General features: G+C 40.7%; 1 protein-coding gene across 1 annotated transcript in view; it reads right to left on the bottom strand.

Moving 5' to 3' along the window:
* The window catches only part of LOC126457327 (transcription termination factor 3, mitochondrial), a 58,781-nt gene extending 35,886 nt beyond the window's left edge, over nt 1–22,895 (bottom strand). The window contains exon 1 of the mRNA XM_050093525.1: nt 22,365–22,895. Coding sequence (XP_049949482.1) covers nt 22,365–22,849 — 485 coding nt within the window. The 5' untranslated portion in view covers nt 22,850–22,895. The remainder of the gene's footprint in view (nt 1–22,364) is intronic.
* Nucleotides 22,896–23,180: the final 285 nt, after the last annotated feature.

The following is a 23,180-nucleotide window of genomic DNA, read 5'->3' as shown; positions in this document are numbered from 1 at the left end:
CCATTGTTAAGGGACTTCTGGCCACTAGTGGCATTGCCTTTTGTTACCTGAAATGTCTGTCAGTCAACATACTGTAAAGAAATTGAAAATTAGTTATGTTTAAGATGAACAAGCCTCCTGAAAGCAAGTACATACTGCTTTCCATGTCAAGTATCTTGTTTTAAGTAAACACACTATTATAAAAGTCAATGAGTGGTGCATTAAACAGTAATTACATATACGACTGATACAGTCTATAAACCAGCTGTCTCCAAACACTGCCTGAAGTATTATCACGAAGTAACAAGATTAGCAACAAAGTGCAGATTCCAAGCCTCTTTGACAGCATAATCAATGGGTCTACTGAATAAGGCTGTCAAAGTATTTGGTAAACAGGTCAAATAAAGCAATGCTTTACACTTGACACTCAATTCATCTCTAATATCAATAACGATACATGTTGCACAGGGTTGTATCTCATGGAATGCAGATGTACAAATTATTTCAAAGGATTTGATGGGTACCTGAACTGAACCACCGATATAATACAAATAGCAATACAACACAAACAACACGGCAGTCTAGTTAGAGTCACAATTGTCTGTTGATGTTCACAAAATGAATCAGATGCACATACATTTCTTACTGAATTGATTTAAAAGCAAACCACAAAATGCAGGATTTTTGAATAGCAATGTTGAAAGACAGCTGACTTATTGGTTGTATCAGATGGGTATGTTACTGTTGCTTATTGCACCTCTCATTGACCTTTGAAAGTCTTTTCACATGCCACATTTGCACGGAATTCACTGTGCACCTGCTTTTAAGAGGCCTGTGGTGTCAGACTGCTGTCATCCACCACATGTGTTGTGTGTTGCTGTCACAGCTGTCAGTTTAAATTAGGTGCCAGCCAATGATGCTGTATGCAGCAGCAATGACTGTTTGTTCTTTGACTTCCTGCATTACATACTTCTTGTACTGTAATGTGCACACAGTTAACATCTCCTAATCTGTTCATTGCTCAGAGCTGTTATGTATTTGAGTGTGTTTATTCTGATAAATAAAGTTTCCATTTCATAGATTTCGAGTGTAATATTTCAAGCACTACCACTCGGCTTAATAAATACATGCTTATTAAAATTCAAACAGCCCTTATTCTAGTTGTACCTGACAAGAGGTGACCACAACTTGATTTTAAGCACAACCATAATTTGAAAAAAATTCACAAGAACCAAGACAAACCAGCTGTATCAAGATTAGTAATACATTTACCTCCTTTCTGGCCGCTCAACTCTGTACTGTGGTTTAAGAGAGCTTCTTCTATGTTGCCATCGTGGCTTATTCAACAAAGTTTGCCCTAGTAGTGATCCAGCTCGATCACTGTGGAAGTAAAGGACATCACAACTGCACCACCACCAGCAAATTTTTTTGACAAGATCAAGACAGAATTAATTCTAAGGGTCATAGCCTCACAGGAAGACAGAATTTGTCAAGTGCTGATGGAGGAGGATATTGAAGACCACAAGATGTCACAGAACCGTTGACACTTAAGCAACAAGGTAGAGACTGGTACTGTTCCAGATAATTTGCTGTGCACCATTTGGAGCAGCTGCCTGCCACCACAAGCCAAGGCAATAGTAGCGTGATGCCCTTGCAGACAGAATTCAAAAAGCCATTTCTCCTTCTCACATTAGCACAGTAACAGAGCTGTGCAGCAGTACAACAGTGACAGCACCATTTTTATGTGTTGATTATGACGCTACAATGGCAAAAAGGTCGATTTACTGTGTACACAAATTAAGCAAGCTGTTGCCTCAAAAGAGCACCAGCAATGATAAGAGGGCAATACCATAGACGATCAAGGAGTCATTTATTGACTAATACTATATCTGCTAATGCAGAGCATTCCATACGCTAGTACCATTGCAAGTTTGGCAGGCAGGTGTAAAACTGTACTGCATTGTGTTCCTTCCCAAACACCAGCAACCATCAGTCACAGGCACAACCGATTGCCTGTCAACGCTGCAGTGCCTGTTTCTAAGCGATAGAAAATCAGACCAATATTTGGTGGACACTTGTTCTGATTAAAGTATATTGCCAACAACTTCAGCGAATTAATGCAGATGCAACAGCATTTCGTTTGTCAGCAATGAACAAGTCTTTAATATCTAACTACGGAACCCAATTAATGGAACTGGATTTAGGACTGTGTTGCTTCTTCGTATGGGACATCTTGGAAGCGGTAATAGCTGCTTATCTTCTGGCTTATAACAGTTTACTGCCAGAGGTGGCGAACACTCGACTTGTCAACAGCATTACCAGCCTGACTAAAAAACTACTCTCTGTCCGAACAGGCCATGACGGCCCAACAGTACTGACTAACCACTGTGTCATTCTCACCCCACAGGTGTCACTGGATGCTGATATAGAGGGGCATGAGGTCAGCTCACCGCTCTCCTGGCAGTATGTCAATTTACAAGACTCAATCAAGTAGCTCCTCAGTTTGCCTCACAAGGGCTGAGTGCACCTTACTTGCCAACAGCACTCAGCAGACTGGATGATTACCCACCCAAGTGCAAGCCCAGCTGGACAGTGCTTAACTTCTGTGATCTGACTGGAACCAGTGTTACAACTGTGGCACCAGCCTGACTACTACAGGATCTTATCGCAGCACAGCAGTGACAGCCAACACAAGCGACTGACTGGAAGTTAGCCTCTTTGTTACAGCAATTCCCAACTTTGACAAGACCTCTAGGCACTCCGAAACAAGTGCTACATAATGCAGTGCACCATATTAAAACTATTGATGCCCCACTAATATAAAACATGCCTACGCATTTGGCACCTGATCACATGGCTATCACTAAAGCTAAGTTTGACACCATGCTCAAAGAGGCATTATCCGACCATCAGGTGCCTCCAAGTCATCTCATCTATACCTAGTGTGTAATAAGGACGAAGCGTGGTATCCTTGTAGAGATTATCGTATGATTAATGCCAGAACTGTGCCAGACCGCTACTCGATGCCACTGTTGTGGGACTATAATTATGACTTGCGAGGTGCAACCTTATACAGTGTACTCGATTGTGCTAAAGCTTATACCTATATCCCAGAAGTAAGGAAAGACAACAATTTGGGTTATCTGTGGTTATGTACATGACCTTTGGCTTATGCAATGCTGCTCAGATATGGCAGTGATTAACTGATTCACTTCTGCAAAGCCTGCCACTTTGTACTGCATACCTCAATGATATTCTTATCTTTTTGGTCACTGAGAAGCAACACCGACAACATCTTACTGAAGCGCTCAGAGGCTTAGAGCAGAATGGTGTGGTCTCAAACGAGGATAGATAAATGTGTGTTCAGGCAATCTGAGATTACTTTCCTTAGTCATCAGATATCTTCTGCACATCCCCTCCCATTATCAGAAAAGGTTGAAGCCATTCTGCAGATACTGGAGCAGAACACCATTACAGAATTACACCAGTTCCTAGGAATGCTGAATTTCTATTGGCGCCATGTACAACATTAAGTAAAACTGCAGGAACCACTAACTGCAGCACTTACTGGCCTGAAGGTTAGAGGCAATACTCCAATACAGTGGACCATTGTGATGTCCTCTGCTTTTGGTGCCACAAAAGAGAGTACGGTGAATGCTGCACATCTCACATACCATAAGCTTGACGCACCCTTAGCATTAGTGGTGTGTGTAAGTCAGACAGCTATTGGTGCCGTGTTACACCAATCTTCAGATGTCTCATGGTAACCACTTTTTTACTATTCTCGCATACTGTTACTGTCACAGCAGAAGTGGAGTATCTATGACTGTGAACTTCTTACTGTGTACATAGCAGCTGAGAACTTTTGGCCGCAGATAGAAGCAAAGGAATTTATCATCTACACAAATCATAAGCATTGATTTACGCCTTCAAGTAGAACAGCATCAACTGCTCACCTTGTCAGTATAATCACCTAGAACTTATAGCTCAATTTAGCACCAACATCAAGCACATTTCCAGAACTGACAATGTAGTTGCTGAATGGCTCTCATGCATAAACAATGTATCGAGTCCTTTCACAGAACTCGCATGGCACAACAAGATAACCAGGAGCTCCATAGTTTCCTAAAGATGCTATATCTGCATTACCGTTGAGGCTCTTCAACATTTGTGGTGAAGGTGTCAAGCTGTACACCAATGTCTCTCAGGGAACATCTCATCCTTTCATACCAGCTGCATTTCATAGACAAACCTCCAATACCCTACATAACTCGTGTCACACTGGGGCCCATCCAATGTTTTGCCTGGTGGTGAAGATAGCTTCACTTTTGTGTTGGCATGGTTATCTGGCTTTGATTGCCCACTGCACATTACTACCAACTGCAGCTGCTAATCTGACTTTGATTTTGTCAGCTCACCAAGTTCTATGGATATGTGCACCATAAGACCACCAGCCATCATCCGGTGAGCAATGGCATGATCAAGTGATGGCACCATTCCCTTAAAGCTGTACTCATGTGTCATGACATACAACTGGATGATCGCTAATTAGTCTGCAGAACACGTACAAGCGAGACAGATTCCTTATCAGTGGAACTTGGTTATGATGAAACATTATATCTCCCAGGACATTTTATTGATGCCAGTTCTCTGCAGTCATACACTCATGACCAACAATACTTCATACCTCATCTAGGGGACAACATTGCTCATATTATCCTTGCAAAGCTTCCAGATGTGGCACACCACCCAGTTTTGTGCATCACAATTTGGGAAACTGTCTTGCTTAATGCTACATATGGATGATGTGAAATCTTCATTACAACCTCCTTATCCTGGTCCATACCATGTTTTAAGACGAGATGCATGGAGGCCGGACACTGCAGCGAATGGCAAGAGCACAACAATTTATTTCAATCACATCAAGCCAATGTACATCTTCCAGGATGCACTACCAGCATCCTCGTCTCTCACTATCAGCACCACAGACACAACTGCAACCACTGCCCAATGCAGAACTGCAACTAGGGTGCATGACTCGATACGGACATCACATGAATTTCCTTGCGTGTTTTCTCAACAACATTCCGTTTCACCAAGGAGGCTGATTTAGTGTCAGATCACCTGCTACGTATGTTGTTGTGGCTGTCAGATTTAATTATGCACCAACCAGTGATGATGTATGCAGCACAAGCACTGACAGTTTATTCTTTGACTTTTCATGTTATGTTCTTCCTGTATTGTAATGTGCACATAGTTACAGAGCTTTCCCTGTTAGGAGCTAATGTTAAACACATATAGTGTCTCCTAAACTGTTCATTGCATTGAGTTATGCATTTGAGAGTGTTTATTCCAATAAATAAAGGTTCTTCATTTCACAGATCTTGAGAGTGATATTTCAAACACTACCACTTAGCTTAGTAAATACACACTTATCAATTTTGGACAGTCCTAATTATAGCTGCATCTGACAATCCTACTTTACCTTACAAATACTTAACTTTTGCATGTCTTGTTTGAAATGTCCACCTTGCATTCTTCTTTAGATGGGTACCGTTGGAGGAAGAGTTTACCAGACAGTTTTGTCTGAATCAAAGTTCATTATAGGTTACTGGGAACATAACTCCGTCATTGCCAGTTCCAAGCTCAGGGCCCCATCTCGCAAGTCATGGGGAAGAAGGAGGAGGAGGAGTAACAACCTCGTAAAAAAACCTGGGTCCATCTGGCTCCAGATGGTAGCACCAAGTCAGGGCTCCTACCTAGGGTAACAGGCGAAGCCCGGCCAACGATCTCGAAGGTGGAAGAGGAACGTCGCTTCCCAATGGCAGAGAGAGTGGAAGAGCCACTGAAACATATCAGGTAGCGGCTAAACTCCATGTTAGGGGCAGCTACCAAAGGCGTCTGTGTCCCCACGTCAAGGGCGGCCTGAACACATCTTCTGGGGCTAACAACTTCAGTTGTATAACTGAACGGACATGAGCCATCCCATCAAAAAATTTTTTTAGCTCGTGGAATGGATCGCACTATGGAATCCAGATTACCCCAGGGAGACAATACCCTGTTGACCAAGGTCGACGCAAGCAGGCATTCGGATTCTGGGGGACCTGCCTGTCGGAGCTCCCAAGAACCTCAAAGAAGATTAAAACTAAAAAGACTTTCAGAATTGGAACCATAAATGTACAGACAATGATTAAGACTAGTAAACTTAAACAGGTAATAGATGAGATGAAAGAGAGAAGCATTGGGATATTAGTGATGCAGGAAACAAGATACACTGACGAAGATACAGTGGAGTCAGAAGGCTTCATAATACTGAAGGGGAAACCAGGAGTTAAAGTGGGAAAGGAAAGACATGCACCTAGATGCTTTGGTACGGGGTTCATAGTAGACAAGAGATACGAGGATGGCATAACTGAAATGAAGAGCAGGTCAGAAAGGATATCAACACTGACCTTTCAAGCAGGGGACAAAAAGTATACAATAATAAATGGACATGCACCTACAAATTACAAGAATAGAAAAGACAAGAAAGTTCCAGATAGTTTCTGGGAAGAGCTAGATGATACACTGAAAAACATACCATATAGACATGTAAAGATACTCGTAGGAGATTATAATGCACAGATTGGAAGAGAGAAGCAACATAAAGGAGTAGTGGGTGAGTACCCTGCACACCAGCGGACAAACAAAAATGGAGAAAGACTAACTGAACGGTGTTGAAAACACAAAATGAGATAGATGACAACACACTTCAGGGCCAAACCGTGTAAGAAAAAGACATGGGCAAACCCATGCACCTGCCTTGGGGAATTTCAAATTGACCACATAGCAATCAGTTGGACAAATGCTAAAGAGATCATGAACACAAAGGTCAGGAAGAACACAAGAATAGAATCGGATCACTATCTTACAGAAATTAAGTGCCTTTGGATTCCAAACAGGGACAGACTGCCACAGATGAATAGAAGAACAGAAAACATAAAGGTAGACAGAGAAAAATTAAGACACAATCGATCCAGATATGAGGAAGGAATTGAATCATTCAATGAATGGGACAACATGAAGCGAAATATGACGAAACAGGGTGAACTATGGGGAAAGGAAGAAAAGAAATGGAAGCACTGGTGGTGGAACAAGGAATGTGCGGAAGCAGTAGAGACTCGCAGGAAAGCCTGGAGAGACTGGAGTAGCAAGAACGACCCGGAAAAATGGCAAGTTTTCTTAGGAGCAAGAAAGGAAGCGGCCCGAACAATAAGATGGACCAGAAGACAGAAGATGAAGCAGGAACTGTATGAGATTGAGACCAACTTCAGAAAAAACGACAGCAGACACTTTTTCAGGAAATTCAAAAAGACTCTGATTGGATACAAGGGTAGAGAACTATTTATAAGAGATAAGAAAGGGGAGCTGGCTGTCAGTGCGAAGGAGAACTGTCGGATTTTTGCAGAGTACTTTCACAACCTGCTGAACTGTGAACCACCTGGAGGAGAGCTGGAACTGGGGACTGACATGGAAGAGAGAGAGCCATGCCCTCCAACCAGGGATGAAGTCGCACATGTCATAAGCGATCTAAAGAATAATAAGGCAACTGGAGAAGATGGTATAGCAGCCAAGATGATAAAGTGGAGAGGCAACAAAGCAATAGACAACATGACCAACATAATTCAACAGATCTGGAGAACAAAGTAGTTGCCAGAAGGATGGAAGAATGCAATTGTAGTATCAATACATACGAAGGTGGATAAGAGAGATACAACAACTACAGAGGAATATCGCTACTAGAGGTCGGATACAAAGTGCTGTCAAAACTATTGCTCAAGAGAGTAGAAGAACAGGTAGAAAGTACAGTTGGCGACTACCAAGTGGTATTCAGGAAGGGAAGAGGTTGTATAGAACAGATATTTATCCTGAAACAACTCATAGAACATAGGGCCTTAAAAAACAAAAAGACAGTAATAACCTTCGTGGACTTCACAAAGGCATATGACTCCATCGGCAGACACACTCTTGTTAGGATCCTGAAGAACAGAGGACTTGATGGAACTACACAAGAACTCATAAAAGAAATTCTGACAGACACAAAAGCAAGGGTGAGATTCAGAGGAGCACTGTCAGAAGAATTTGAGATCAAGACTGGTGTTAAACAGGGATTGTCACCATTGTTGTTCAATATAGCACTGGACGAAGTGATAGGCAGTGGAGAGCAATAAATGAGGAAATGGGAATACCAAAGACCCGTGTGGGGGACAAAAAGGACAACAGGGCTCAAGTGGACTGCCTAGCCTTTGCAGATGACATAGCAATAGTAAGTGAGACGGAAGAAGACGCAAAGACACAACTCAACAACTTAAGTAAGGTAGCCAGAAAGGTGGGACTGAGGATCGCCTATAACAAGACAAAGACATTAAATATCACTGCAGACCGGGAAACACCGGAAGGCACTGTGCAAATGGTGGACAAATTTAAATACCTGGGAGCATTTATAACAGGAAGGAACAGGGGCAAGGAGGGAATAACAGAGAGGATAAAGAAGATGAGGTCAGTCTTCTGCATGATGAGAAAGATATACAATAAAAAGAATATATCCACAGAGGCAAAGATAAGCCACTACAAGGCAACAGTGAGGAATGCAGTATTATATGCTGCTGAGACGATGACACTAGGAAGAAATGGGGCAGAACAACTGGAGAAAGAAGAGAGGAAAAAACTGAGAAAAATACTAGATCCAAAAAGAGATGGAGAGAGGTGATGCGAAGACCTAGGGAAGAATTGTACCAGAACATGAGAACAATACACAGGGAAAATAAACTCAAAAGGGCAAGGTTTGCTGGACATGTAGTTAGGATGAGTATGGTCAGAATGACAAAGAGAGTGTGGGAAACAACAGGGAGAACAAGGAGAAAGACAGGAGCCAAGCGGGTTGTTGAATTTCGGAAGGACTGGTTAGAATTGGGGATCAAGGTCGAAGGAAAGGAAAATTGGAGGAACAAATATACACTGACCAATATGCCGGAGATCAATGACAGAAGAATACAGGAAAAGATTAGAGTGTCACCAGTGGAGCTGACAGGAGAAACAGAAACTGAAGATCTCGGAAGAAAAGCGGGAGAGAAGAAGAGAGGGAATGAAGAGGTTCTGGGAGAAGAAGAGGAAAATGCAGTCCACGAAGGGGCTACCCGTGGTCCTACAGAGGCTGTAATGCAAGAAGAAGATGAAGAAGAAGAAGAAGAAATTACTTGGAACATGTATGGACCAAAGGTTCTGAGCTGAATTTATGTGTGGAGGGTAGAGTGTTTAATTCGGTTCACATTATTTTTTTAGGCTTAATTTTCGGATGTCATGTAGATGTTGTTTCTGTTGTGGGGAGTGGAGAAGGTTTGGGGGGGAGGGAGGGCGAGGAGGGGGGACTGCACTAGTTTATTTTGTTTGGATAGCTTCCCCTCCCTCCTCTCCCAAAGAAATGAATAATTTTTGTTAATTATCTGTTTATTTGGATATTATGTTGGGGACAGGTACTGGAGGTGATTGTTGTGTGTTTGTCTCTGAATCACCTCAGATTTGTGTATTGGCTGACTTTGTTTGGTGAGTATGTTTTTATTTGTTCTTTTTTGTATAGTATATGTTTTTATGTGCATAACCGTGTTTTACTTATATATCAAAACTGATGTTAATGTAATTCCTTATGAATCTTTGGGTTGTATTGTTAGTTGAAGTTACTACCAACTGTTGTGACTGGAGGATACCATGGAGTTTGTTATACCTATTTCAATCAGATTAGATTTTTAATGATAGCTGGATGAGGAGTTTTGGTTTCTAGGCATTTTAGACTTCATTTGAGCAATATAAGCAATGTGAAATTTCTGATACCAGCTTTTGGAATGATGTGTGGTTCGTGAACATTATTTGAGCTGTACAAGTCAAGTGAAATTTCTGATCTCAGGTCTTTGCAGGTTAAATTGTTGGTATTGTAGAATTCATTTCTTTTATTTATGTTTATTGTGGTTTTTTGGATTTCCTTTGCTAGATTCTTTAGTAAGTTTTTGTTTTAGTGTATTTTTAACATCATTGTTTGTCTTTGCTCAGAACCTACTACTTACTGTGGTTGTCCCATTAGATTCATGTTCTTTTTCACATTATTTTGATAATATTTTGTATAATTTTTGTTTGTTCGCATCTGTAAAATGTGTTGTCATGGTCACCATACTGTATAAGTGTGAAATGGTGGTATTCACAGATCAAAGCTGACACACAGTATCACACATTTTGGTATTTACAGACAGATTGCATAGTGAGAGAAGATTGTGTTATGCCTCATGTAAGAAGGGGAAACATTCACCAGCACCAGTCTGGATTCAAATGCGGCAGGATCATGGCCTCTCAATATGACTGCTAGCACTGTTCAGGATCTTACAACTGTGATGAGAGTAACGAATCAATAGTTTCAGGATGGCCACACTCAATACTGTTCATGATTTCGTCAGCCCAGCATAACTAGCACATGAGAGGATAGACATTGTTCACTCAGCTGTGCAGGATTGAACAGTAATGTCATGTACCTTGAGTCAGGAAACTGACTTGGTCGCAGCAAGACAAGTATACACACGGACAATGTGACAATGTCTAGGGCATCACAGACCATTAGCATGGCAACTATAGTTGGGCTTCCATTGACATGGCTGTAGTGGTGCACCCAACAACGATACTGGATACCGGAATGACAAAAGAGGTTGCAGGCCTGTGTACTAAATTGCTCACTCCCGTATACCCTCAAATCAGATACGTATTTAATTGTGTATTCTTTCTATATCAGAGAATGTTTGGAGGCCTCTATTCTGACAATTAATCTCTCTGTGCTCCTGATTAACTGACCTCTACAAAGTAGTGCAAGTCCCTGGGAGCCACAATGTTTAGTTCATTTTCTAGTTCTTATTTCTGGATTACAAACTGCTCAATCTGCTGCAAAGTTCACACCAGACATAAAAAAAAGAATCTCTGAGCAGCAGAGAATGACTTAGGTCAATTTGCTGGGGTTTTCTTTAATACACTAATGGTCGTTAAAACTGCAACAGCAGCAATGATAGCAATGAAATTTAAGTCGTAGTGCTTACACAGTATAGTAGAAAGAATACATTATTAAATTTGTGTTTTTTGGGGATTTAAAGCATGCAGAACTTTGAGGTTAAGTCCAGTGTTTGATATCACACACCACAATGACGCATGACATAACTGTGTTGTGTGATGTCAGACATAACGGTTGTATGTTGTATTTGAATTGAGATTAATTTTTGGGTTTGATATTATTAGTGAGATGTTTTGTTTATGGTCAGATATTTAACTTTCTTTCATTTTTTGTTAGTTATGTATGTGACTTCAAAGTTCACACACAGGTACCTGCATGCTGCTGTAGGTGACAACACGTTGAGCACAATTAAAGTCCAACAGTTATTTGTTTTTATTGCTGAGAATATGAGTGTTGCATTTGTGTAGAAGATACGACACTAAGCAAAGGTGCTGCATCTCAGAAAAGCCAGAGGATGGTGGCATGACCACAAATGGCGTTCTATTTGGACCAGTTCTTGGTTTGTTATTCACGAGATTGCATTGATGACATTATATTCTTGTGATTGCTAGATTTATGTGTCAGCTGACTTTGTTTGGTTAGCATGTTTTTTTATGATTATGTTGTTTTACTGTAGTACATAACCTGCAGGTTTATGTGCACAATTGAGCTTTTCTTATATATCAAAACTGGTGTTAATGAAATTTCTTTATGAATTTTTGCTTTGTGTTGTAGGTAATTATGTAGAATTGTGATTGGCGGGTACCGTATTTACTCGAATCTAAGCCGCACCTATTTTCCGGTTTTTGTAATCCAAAAAACCGTCTGCGGCTTAGAATCGAGTGCAAAGCAAGCGGAAGTTCTGAAAAATGTTGGTAGGTGCCACCACAACTAACTTCTGCAGTAGAATATATGTAGCGCTACACAGGCATGCTTTGTAGGCACAAAGATAAATACTGGCGCCAAAACCAATGCGTCAGTAAATAAATTAAAAAAAAAAAATGGAAGACGAGCTTTTTTTCTCCGCCCCGAGTTTCGACCACTGCATTTTCATACATTATCCAACGAAATAATACAAATTCCGTATTGTTCATATTCGAATGTAGCAGAATTTCAATGTACTACGAAAATCCGACTGGCAAAACTGTTTGGGATGTTTGTCAATATGGCCAACTCTACGTTCTGAATTTTTTCCTACCTGTGAGAAGAGATGGTTGCTAATAGGAATCTCATGAAATGTGAATCACATGCAGTATTCTCTTCACCATAAGAGTAATACGAAAATAAACATTTTGCCATGTATTCTTTCGTGTTTCCTGCTATCACATTTAAATCCTGTCTGCCTAATAAACTACGAAACGAGTGAGACAACAGCATGCGCGGAAGAATATACGTATCGTGTCATGTTTATATTCGTATTATTCTTATGCCTAATAGTGATACAGTCAGAAATGAAGCACGGCAACTGACTAGATTTTTAAATCTAAGACGACTCTAATTTCTGTGCAGAATTTGACGTACTAAAGAAGCGGCCGCAAAGATTTTCAAACGGAGAAAAATTTTTGCCTAACTCTCCTTCAGAACATGTTCTATCATACGCAGTCTATTATTTGGTTCTTGTTGATCATTATCAAAGAAAGCAGCAGTGTAAGTAACAACAAATAGCAGTCTCTTGCCATTGTTTCGCTGATGAGACGATTCCTCTCTCTTGTTTTTTAATTGCAAGCGGCGATAGCGCGCACAAAAGCAAGCCATGCCGCGAGCGGCGACAGGCCGTAAACACGCACTATCAGAATGCGACAAACAATGTATGACACAGCACAGTAATGTATTTTCAGCTTAGAGTGACGTAAACACCAATAACAAAGAAAACGGCACTTATCAGATCAAAGCAAAATAAGCAATCGATCCAAACCAGACGAAGCACGTGAAAAAGGGAGGGTACCCGTATAAATACGGACGGAGCGCCTGACGCATAGCAATGGCTACCTGGTAAAGCTTACCTGCTAAGCTTACGTCTCGAACCAAACTACTGTAGCTGTATCGTCATTCATTATACCTAAATTGTGTCTCATATTAGAATGGGCCAACTTTGTTTCGATTTGGAGGTGCGACCTAAAACTTTTCTCTCTCCTTGAATTTCGAGTCTCAGATTTCAGGTGCGGCTTAGATTCGGGAATTTTTTTTTTCCCCCTTTATTTCGTGTCTCATTTTTCAGGTGCGGTTTAGATTCGAGTGCGGCTTAGATTCGAGTAAATACGGTATTGTGGAGCTCGTTTTACCTACATTGGTAAGGTTAAGTTTTCAATATTAGGTATACAAGCTTGTTTTGGTTTTGTAGTACTGTGGATAAGTTAACTGATCTCGATGCTGCCTTTTTCTTAATTTCAGCTATGTGTGTTGGTCTCGCCTATGGGCTTTATGTACTGTTACACACTGTACGATATTTCTATTAGTATTGGTCTTTCATGTTAAGCTATATAGGTGAATTTATCTTGCTGATCTGTCTTTCATGGTTTTCAAGATTTTTTGTTATGCGAATCATCTTGTTTTTTTGTAGTGCAGTCTGTTTTAATATTTCTGTAGTGGCATCAGTATTTCAAGTTGAGGTACATAGGTCAACAGATGTTTTCGATTTGCCTTACTGTGTTTTTTAAAACTATTGTTTTGTTAATGTGGTTTTGGTGCTATTAAGCTATACCAAAACCCCACTTTCCAGAGATAGTCCCATTAACTCCAATATTTATTACTAAGAATTTGTATGATTCTGTTGTTTTATGTTTATATTCCCCCCATGAACCATGGACCTTGCCGTTGGTGGGGCGGCTTGCGTGCCTCAGCGATACAGATGGCCGTACCGTAGGTGCAACCACAACAGAGGGGTATCTGTTGAGAGGCCAGACAAACATGTGGTTCCTGAAGAGGGGCAGCAGCCTTTTCAGTAGTTGCAGGGGCAACAGTCTGGATGATTGACTGATCTGGCTTTGTAACATTAACCAAAACGGCCTTGCTGTGCTGGTACTGCGAACGGCTGAAAGCAAGGGGAAACTACAGCTGTAATTTTTCCCCGAGGACATGCAGCTTTACTGTATGATTAAATGATGATGGCGTCCTCTTGGGTAAAATATTCCGGAGGTAAAATAGTCCCCCATTCGGATCTCCGGGCGGGGAGTACTCAAGAGGATGTCGTTATCAGGAGAAAGAAAACTGGCGTTCTACGGATCGGAGCGTGGAATGTCAGATCCCTTAATCGGGCAGGTAGGTTAGAAAATTTAAAAAGGGAAATGGATAGGTTAAAGTTAGATATAGTGGGAATTAGTGAAGTTCGGTGGCAGGAGGAACAAGACTTTTGGTCAGGAGATTACAGGGTTATAAATACAAAATCAGATAGGGGTAATGCAGGAGTAGGTTTAATAATGAATAAAAAAATAGGAGTGCGGGTTAGCTACTACAAACAGCATAGTGAACGCATTATTGTGGCCAAGATAGACACAAAGCCCATGCCTACTACAGTAGTACAAGTTTATATGCCAACTAGCTCTGCAGATGATGAAGAAATTGATGAAATGTATGACGAGATGAAAGAAATTATTCAGGTAGTGAAGGGAGACGAAAATTTAATAGTCATGGGTGACTGGAATTCGTCAGTAGGAAAAGGGAGAGAAGGAAACATAGTAGGTGAATATGGATTTGGGGGAAGAAATGAAAGAGGAAGCCGCCTTGTAGAATTTTGCACAGAGCATAACTTAATCATAGCTAACACTTGGTTCAAGAATCATGAAAGAAGGTTGTATACCTGGAAAAATCCTGGAGATACTAAAAGGTATCAGATAGATTACATAATGGTAAGACAGAGATTTAGGAACCAGGTTTGAAATTGTAAGACATTTCCAGGGGCAGATGTGGATTCTGACCACAATCTATTGATTATGAACTGCAGATTGAAACTGAAGAAACTGCAAAAAGGCGGGAATTTAAGGAGATATGACCTGGATAAACTGAAAGAACCAGAGGTTGTACAGAGTTTCAGGGAGAGCATAAGGGAACAATTGACAGGAATGGGGGAAAGAAATACAGTAGAAGAAGAATGGGTACCTCTGAGGGATGAAGTAGTGAAGGCAGCAGAGGATCAAGTAGGTAAAAAGACGAGGGCTAATAGAAATCCTTGGGTAACAGAAGAAATATTGAATTTAATTGATGAAAGGAGAAAATATAAAAATACAGTAAATGAAGCAGGCAAAAAGGAATACAAACGTCTCAAAAATGAGATCGACAGGAAGTGCAAAATGGCTAAGCAGGGATGGCTAGAGGACAAATGTAAGGCTGTAGAGGCTTATCTCACTAGGGGTAAGATAGATACTGCCTACAGGAAAATTAAAGAGACGTTTGGAGAGAAGCGAACCACTTGTATGAATATCAAGAGCTCTGATGGCAACCCAGTTCTAAGCAAAGAAGGGAAGGCAGAAAGGTGGAAGGAGTATATAGAAGGTTTATACAAGGGCGATGTACTTGAGGACAATATTATGGAAATGGAAGAGGATGTAGATGAAGATGAAATGGGAGATAAGATACTGCGTGAAGAGTTTGACAGAGCACTGAAAGACCTGAGTCGAAACAAGGCCCCGGGAGTAGACAACATTCCATTAGAACTACTGACAGACTTGGGAGAGCCAGTCATGACAAAACTCTACCATCTGGTGAGCAAGATGTATGAGACAGGCGAAATACCCTCAGACTTCAAGAAGAATATAATAATTCCAATCCCAAAGAAAGCAGGTGTTGACAGATGTGAAAATTACCGAACTATCAGTTTAATAAGTCACAGCTGCAAAATACTAACACGAATTATTTACAGACGAATGGAAAAACTAGTAGAAGCCGACCTCGGCAAAGATCAGTTTGGATTCCGTAGAAATGTTGGAACACGTGAGGCAATACTAACCTTACGACTTATCTTACAAGAAAGATTAAGAAAAGGCAAACCTACGTTTCTAGCATTTGTAGACTTAGAGAAAGCTTTTGACAACGTTAACTGGAATACTCTCTTTCAAATTCTGAAGGTGGCAGGGGTAAAATACAGGGAGCAAACGGCTATTTACAATTTGTACAGAAACCAGATGGCAGTTATAAGAGTCGAGGGGCATGAAAGGGAAGCAGTGGTTGGGAAAGGAGTGAGACAGGGTTGTAGCCTCTCCCCGATGTTATTCAATCTGTATATTGAGCAAGCAGTGAAGGAAACAAAAGAAAAATTTGGAGTAGGTATTAAAATTCATGGAGAAGAAGTAAAAACTTTGAGGTTTGCCGATGACATTGTAATTCTGTCAGAGACAGCAAAGGACTTGGAAGAGCAGTTGAACAGAATGGACAGTGTCTTGAAAGGAGGATATAAGATGAACATCAACAAAAGCAAAACGAGGATAATGGAATGTAGTCAAATTAAATCGGGTGATGCTGAGGGGATTAGATTAGGAAATGAGACACTTAAAGTAGTAAAGGAGTTTTGCTATTTAGGGAGTAAAATAATTGATGATGGTCGAAGTAGAGAGGATATAAAATGTAGACTGGCAATGGCAAGAAAAGCGTTTCTGAAGAAGAGAAATTGGTTAACATCGAGTATAGATTTAAGTGTCAGGAAGTCGTTTCTGAAAGTATTTGTATGGAGTGTAGCCATGTATGGAAGTGAAACATGGACGATAACCAGTTTGGACAAGAAGAGAATAGAAGCTTTCGAAATGTGGTGCTACAGAAGAATGCTGAAGATAAGGTGGGTAGATCACGTAACTAATGAGGAGGTATTGAATAGGATTGGGGAGAAGAGAAGTTTGTGGCACAACTTGACTAGAAGAAGGGATCGGTTGGTAGGACATGTTTTGAGGCATCAAGGGATCACAAATTTAGCATTGGAGGGCAGCGTGGAGGGTAAAAATCGTAGAGGGAGACCAAGAGATCAATACACTAAGCAGATTCAGAAGGATGTAGGTTGCAGTAGGTACTGGGAGATGAAGAAGCTTGCACAGGATACAGTAGCATGGAGAGCTGCATCAAACCAGTCTCAGGACTGAAGACCACACAACACAACAACATGTTTATATTTTCCCATCACGGTTACATTTATGAAATCATGTTCACATTGTGTCTGAGGCTTTGGGTAATGTCGCTGATCAAAGCCAACAGGTGGTACTGAACGCCCTATGTTACTCAAATTTTTCACACATACATTCAACATTTATTCGGTAAAAGGACCACAGTATAAATATCATGAAAACTGTGGCAGTAGCAAGTTAAAGTGAACATTCGTGACACAAAATCAACACAACTTGGGCTATCTTTGTTAGAAATACCAGTTTACAATACATGAGGGAAGAAATAATGACGGTGAAAGCAATTTTATTCAGTATGATTACAAACAGAGCCAGCAGCCTTCACAAAATACGTGGATACATCTGTTTCATTTTGGAAATATGTTCTCCCAAAAGCATTCAGGCTGTTATGTGCAGTGTAGTGATCTTTTAGTGACTGTTCAAGTGCTCTCTATGGTGTCCATGAGAGCACCTACAACAGCATCTTTAAATGTAATTTTATTGTTCTCACTCATATAAGAAACCTACATTGGAGTGACACTTGCACAATATTTTAAAATTACTGTTGTGTTGGTGGATAATACAGAACAGCTTTGCCCAACTAGACACAACCTAAGAAAAGTATTTATACATCACTTTCTCCATGACTGCAAACACTCATCTCCCAGTCTCTTTGATTCCGCATCCAAAATTCATCTTATCAAACCACAACTCAGGGTTCTCCATCAAAACTTCCTCATCCTGAGACAAACTTAAACGCCTGCAGAACTGCCTCCCATCAACAGCAGCTTGTGTCAGTAAATCTTGATCACAATACATGAACTCACTCAGTACCTGTATGCACATAGTTAAATCAATTAACTATAACCTGATATCAGCATCAATGTTTTCAAATGGACAAAGCTACAGATCACTCAGCCACAACAACCACACTTTCTTAAATTCACATTCATTGGCTTTGCCAACCCCCACAGAAACTGTCACCTTCCAACAAGCTAAACCACAGGCTAACCTACAGATCAGTCTGTGACCATGACCAGTTCTTTTTTTTCCCACATTCAATGCCTTAGCCATCTAACCATGAACCATGGACCTTGCTGATGGTGGGGAGGCTTGCGTGCCTCAGCAATACAGCCGTACCGTAGGTGCAACCACAACGGAGGGGTATCTGTTGAGAGGCCAGACAAACGTGTGGTTCCTGAAGAGGGGCAGCAGCCTTTTCAGTAGTTGCAGGGGCAACAGTCTGGATGATTGACTAATCTGGTCTTGTAACACTAACCAAAACAGCCTTGCTGTGCTGGTACTGTGAATGGCTGAAAGCAAGGGGAAACTAGAGCCGTAATTTTCCCCCGACGGCATGCAGCTTTACTGTATAGCTAAATGATGATGGCATCCTCTTCGGTAAAATATTTTGGAGGTAAAATAGTCCCTCGTTCAGATCTCCGGGCAGGGACTACTCAAGAGGACGTCGTTATCAGAAGATAGCAAACTGGCGTTCTAAGGATCGGAGCGTGGAATGTCGGATCCCTTAATCGGGCAGGTAGGTTAGAAAATTTAAAAAGGGAAATGGATAAATTAAAGTTAGATATAGTAGGAATTAGTGAAGTTCAGTGGCAGGAGGAACAAGACTTTTGGTCTGGTGAATACAGGGTTATAAATACAAAATCAAATAGGGGTAATGCAGGAGTAGGCTTAATAATGAATAAGAAAAACAGGAGTGCGGGTAAGCTACTACAAACAGCATAGTGAACGCATTATTGTGACCAAGTTAGACATGAAGCCCACGCCTACTACAGTAGTACAAGTTTATATGCCAACTAGCTCTGCAGATGATGAAGAAATTGATGAAATGTATGATGAGATAAAAGAAATTATTCAGGTAGTGAAGGGAGACGAAAATTTAATACTCATGGGTGACTGGAATTCAAGAGTAGGAAAAGGGAGAGAAGGAAACATAGTAGGTGAATATGGATTGGGGGTAAGAAATGAAAGAGAAAGCCATCTGGTAGAATTTAGCACAGAGCATAGCTTAATCATAGCTAACACTTAGTTCAAGAATCATAAAAGAAGGTTGTATACATGGAAGAATCCTGGAGATACTAGAAGGTATCAGATAGATTATATAATGGTAAGACAGAGATTTAGGAACCAGGTTTTAAACTGTAAGACATTTCCAGGGGCAGATGTGGACTCTGACCACAATCTATTGGTTATGAACTGTAGATTAAAACTGAAGAAACTGCAAAAAGGTGGGAATTTAAGGAGATGGGACCTGGATAAACTGACTAAACCAGAGGTTGAACAGAGTTTCATGGAGAACATAAGGGAACAATTGACAGTAAAGGGGGAAAGAAATACAGTAGAAGAAGAATGGGTACCTCTGACTGATGAAGTAGTGAAGGCAGCAGAGGATCAAGTAGGTAAAAAGATGAGGGCTAGTAGAAATCCTTGGGAACAGAAGAAATATTGAATTTAATTGATGAAAGGAGAAAATATAAAAATGCAGTAAATGAAGCAGGCAGAAAGGAATACAAACATCTAAAAAATGAGACTGACATGAAGTGCAAAATGGCTAAGCAGGGGTGGCTAGAGGACAAATATACGGATGTAGAGCCTTATCTCACTAGGGGTAAGATACATACTGCCAACAGGAAAATTAAAGAGACCTTTGGAGAAAAGAGAACCACTTGTATGAATATCAAGAGTTCAGATGGAAACCCAGTTCTAAGCAAAGAAGAGAAAGCAGAAAGGTGGAAGGAGTATATAGAGGGTCTGTACAAGGGTGATGTACTTGAGGACAATATTATGGAAATGGAAGAGGATGTAGATGAAGATGAAATGGGAGATACGATACTGCGTGAAGAGTTTGACAGAGCACTGAAAGACCTAAGCTGAAAGAAGGCCCAGGGAGTAGACAACATTCCATTAGAACTACTGACGGCCTTGGGAGAGCCAGTCCTGAAAAAACTCTACCGTCTGGTGAGCAAGATGTATGAGACAGGCGAAGATATAAAGTGTAGATTGGCAATGGCAAGGAAAGCGTTTCTGAAGAAGAGAAATTTGTTAACATCGAGTATAGATTTAAGTGTCAGGAAGTTGTTTCTGAAAGTATTTTTAAGGAGTGTAGCCATGTATGGAAGTGAAACGTGTACGATACATAGTTTGGACAAGAAGAGAATAGAAGCTTTCGAAATGTGGTGCTACAGAAGAATGCTGAAGATTAGATGGGTAAATCACATAACTAATGAGGAGGTACTGAATAGAATTGGGGAGAAGAGGTGTGTGTGGCTCAACTTGACTAGAAGAAGGGATTGGTTGGTAAGACATGTTCTGAGGCACCAAGGGGTCACCAATTTAGTATTGGAAGGCAGCATGGAGGGTAAAAATTGAATCGGGAGACCAAGAGATGAATACACCAAGCAGATTCAGAAGAACATAGGTTGCAGTAGGTACTGGGAGATGAAGAAGCTTGCGCAGGATAGAGTAGCATGGAGAGCTGCATCAAACCAGTTTCTGGTCTGAAGACCATAACAACAACAGCCATCTAACTACAAGGCTGTGAATATATGAATCAAAATGTGAGGCCAGTGCAGCTGATGACTTGTTTTGAACATTCCCTTTGACCCATCCACGCAACTGGAGATAACCGAAGTGTCTGATTCCAACAATCGGCTTAGTCCCGTGATGTAAGACTGTTGTGGTGTGTGACATCACGATGGTGCGGAGCTTAGTGTGTGAGAGTGGCGTATTTGTGGTTGTCATTTTGATATGATCGGTGGTGCTCTCTGGTGGTGTGTTTGTGTGTTAGGTGATGTTGGTTTAGTCTGCGCATGTGGCGTGTTTATAAGTAGTGTATTGTTGTGGTCGGTGGTTCTCTCTGGTGGTGTGTCTATGGTTAGCATGTTACATAGCATATGGGGTTCATTTGCGTGGTAGCATTGCACGTGTGTGGTATCGGTGGTTACTGTGCTTTCAGCGGAATATTTTTCAGTGAGTCAACGATTTTGGTTTTGTTATGTCGACGTTATTCAAGTTTGTTTTTTTTCTGTTCATCGTGTGTGAATTTTGGTAAATCGGTTTGTTTATGTCTTTGGTAGGTGTGGATATGACTGACAAGGTCAACAGTTTTCAGTTGTCGCTGATGGTGGGGGACAGTTCGTTGTCTCTAATAAAATTTCTTCAGCTATTCGGCCTGTTGGCTGAAGTTGTGAAGTGTTCAGCATGTCGTGAAGAAATGAGGGTTGGTTTTTGGGGATTAAGTGTGGTGGTCGTGAAAGTTTTGAGACTAATAGTGTGGTATCGGCAGTCGCTGTTGACCTATATAGGTCAAGGCAAGTGTTCGATTCCAGTGGATATTGTTTTTAGTTGATTTTGGGAAGGTTGTGGTCTTTTTCTTTTATTGTTTTCGTCGTTTGGTTTACTGGCTTGTGTTTATTTTTACCCCCAATTTCACTCGCTTGTTCCGTTAGTTTCATTATATTTTTGGAGGAATATGTACTTGGTTTTTCGATCTATTTTTGTGTTTGTTGCCCTGTTTACGTTATGACGCCATAGTCGCGACATGGGAGTAATTGTGAATGGTTGTTTCCGACATATTGGTGACGTCATTGGTCAAAGCAGACGGGTGGAATCGGACGTTTCCGGTACATTAATTCAACATGTCAACACTGAGCTGTACACACCTCAATTAACACTATTTAATGGAATTGACTAACATTCTGCCCATGTGCCGGGAATTAATCAGCTTAAAATCGACAAACCCTAATCACACTAAACCAACAATACTTTGAGTCACATGCTATTTGTGAAATTTGTTCCTTAAACGACAATCCACGCATACAGTACACATTCCATTACGGTAAATGTCAGTGCCAACAGAACTGAAACACTGATGAGATACTTACAGTGAGACAGATCAGCAGCTAAATCTCGGTTCACTACAGAAGTTTCAGGGAACAAATCGTTGCCGTGACTGGAAATTGATACAGGTTACTTAAATAAAGGCACGAGAACTGATCCTACAGAGTTATATTACGTTTTCAGCTGTCCAAGTCAATAGTTAGGCTTCTGATTCAGCACCATAACCCCACCTACTATTGTTAATGAAAATACATTCATAAAAAATACCCACTCGAAATTAACTGACAATTTACTCAGAATCAAAACATAGAAAATATCTTGGACAGAGACCCACAGAAGTAACTTTTACTGACGGGAGAAGGCATACAAAAATTTCAACATCGTACCTTATATGCTTACTCATATCTCTCTCAAAATCCAGTTGCAGTATGTACTCCGGGCTGTTTCTGCTTTTCTCAATACGATGTAAATCGACACCGAGTTTGACTAACTGCTGCAACGTCGGCGATTTGTTGACATAAGCAGCGAAGTTAAACGCTGGCTTGAAATATGGTGCGTAGGTTGAGAGATCTTCTGTACACGAATTCGAAAGTGGGTACCTAGTTTCTCCATTTACTTCAGACGGAGAATCTTCAGCGCCAGTGTCCCCATCTCTTCTATCACACACATTCAAAACATCATAAGTTGTATGTTGTTCGACTTTAGCTGAGGAAAAGCACTTGATGTTCCTTGATAAAAATGGGAGAGTGTATTTAGGAACTTGTAAACATAGGTCATTATTTTGCGAACAGCAAACTGAACACCGACTTTGTTCCACTATACATTTATATACTTTCCTATACAAACCAGTTACGCCTTTCATTTTCAACATGTACAATAATAATATTTACATCACAGATTTCTACGTGCCTTGCACCGTAGAGATATTCAACACTACACAATACAATACACAGTACCGAACATAGGGTAGGTATCATCTTTGGTTAGCAACCGATAAATCGAAGTGTGGGTGAAATTTAGTAGCTAGAAAACGTGAAATTACTTATGTTTTGCCATCTAATGGTTTACAGCGGATACTTCATTATGCATAGCGGTGTCTACAGCAAGGGAAACCAACGTGACTTATCACAAAATCTTAAAACATTGGCCACTGTTACTAATGTAGTACAGATTCTGCAAAGGTAACCTCAATATGGAAACAC

The sequence above is a fragment of the Schistocerca serialis genome, chromosome 2 (assembly GCF_023864345.2).
Source record: "Schistocerca serialis cubense isolate TAMUIC-IGC-003099 chromosome 2, iqSchSeri2.2, whole genome shotgun sequence".
NCBI lineage: Eukaryota > Metazoa > Arthropoda > Insecta > Orthoptera > Acrididae > Schistocerca > Schistocerca serialis.
Note: the sequence above shows the minus strand (reverse complement) of the source record. Positions and strands in the feature narration are given on the sequence as shown.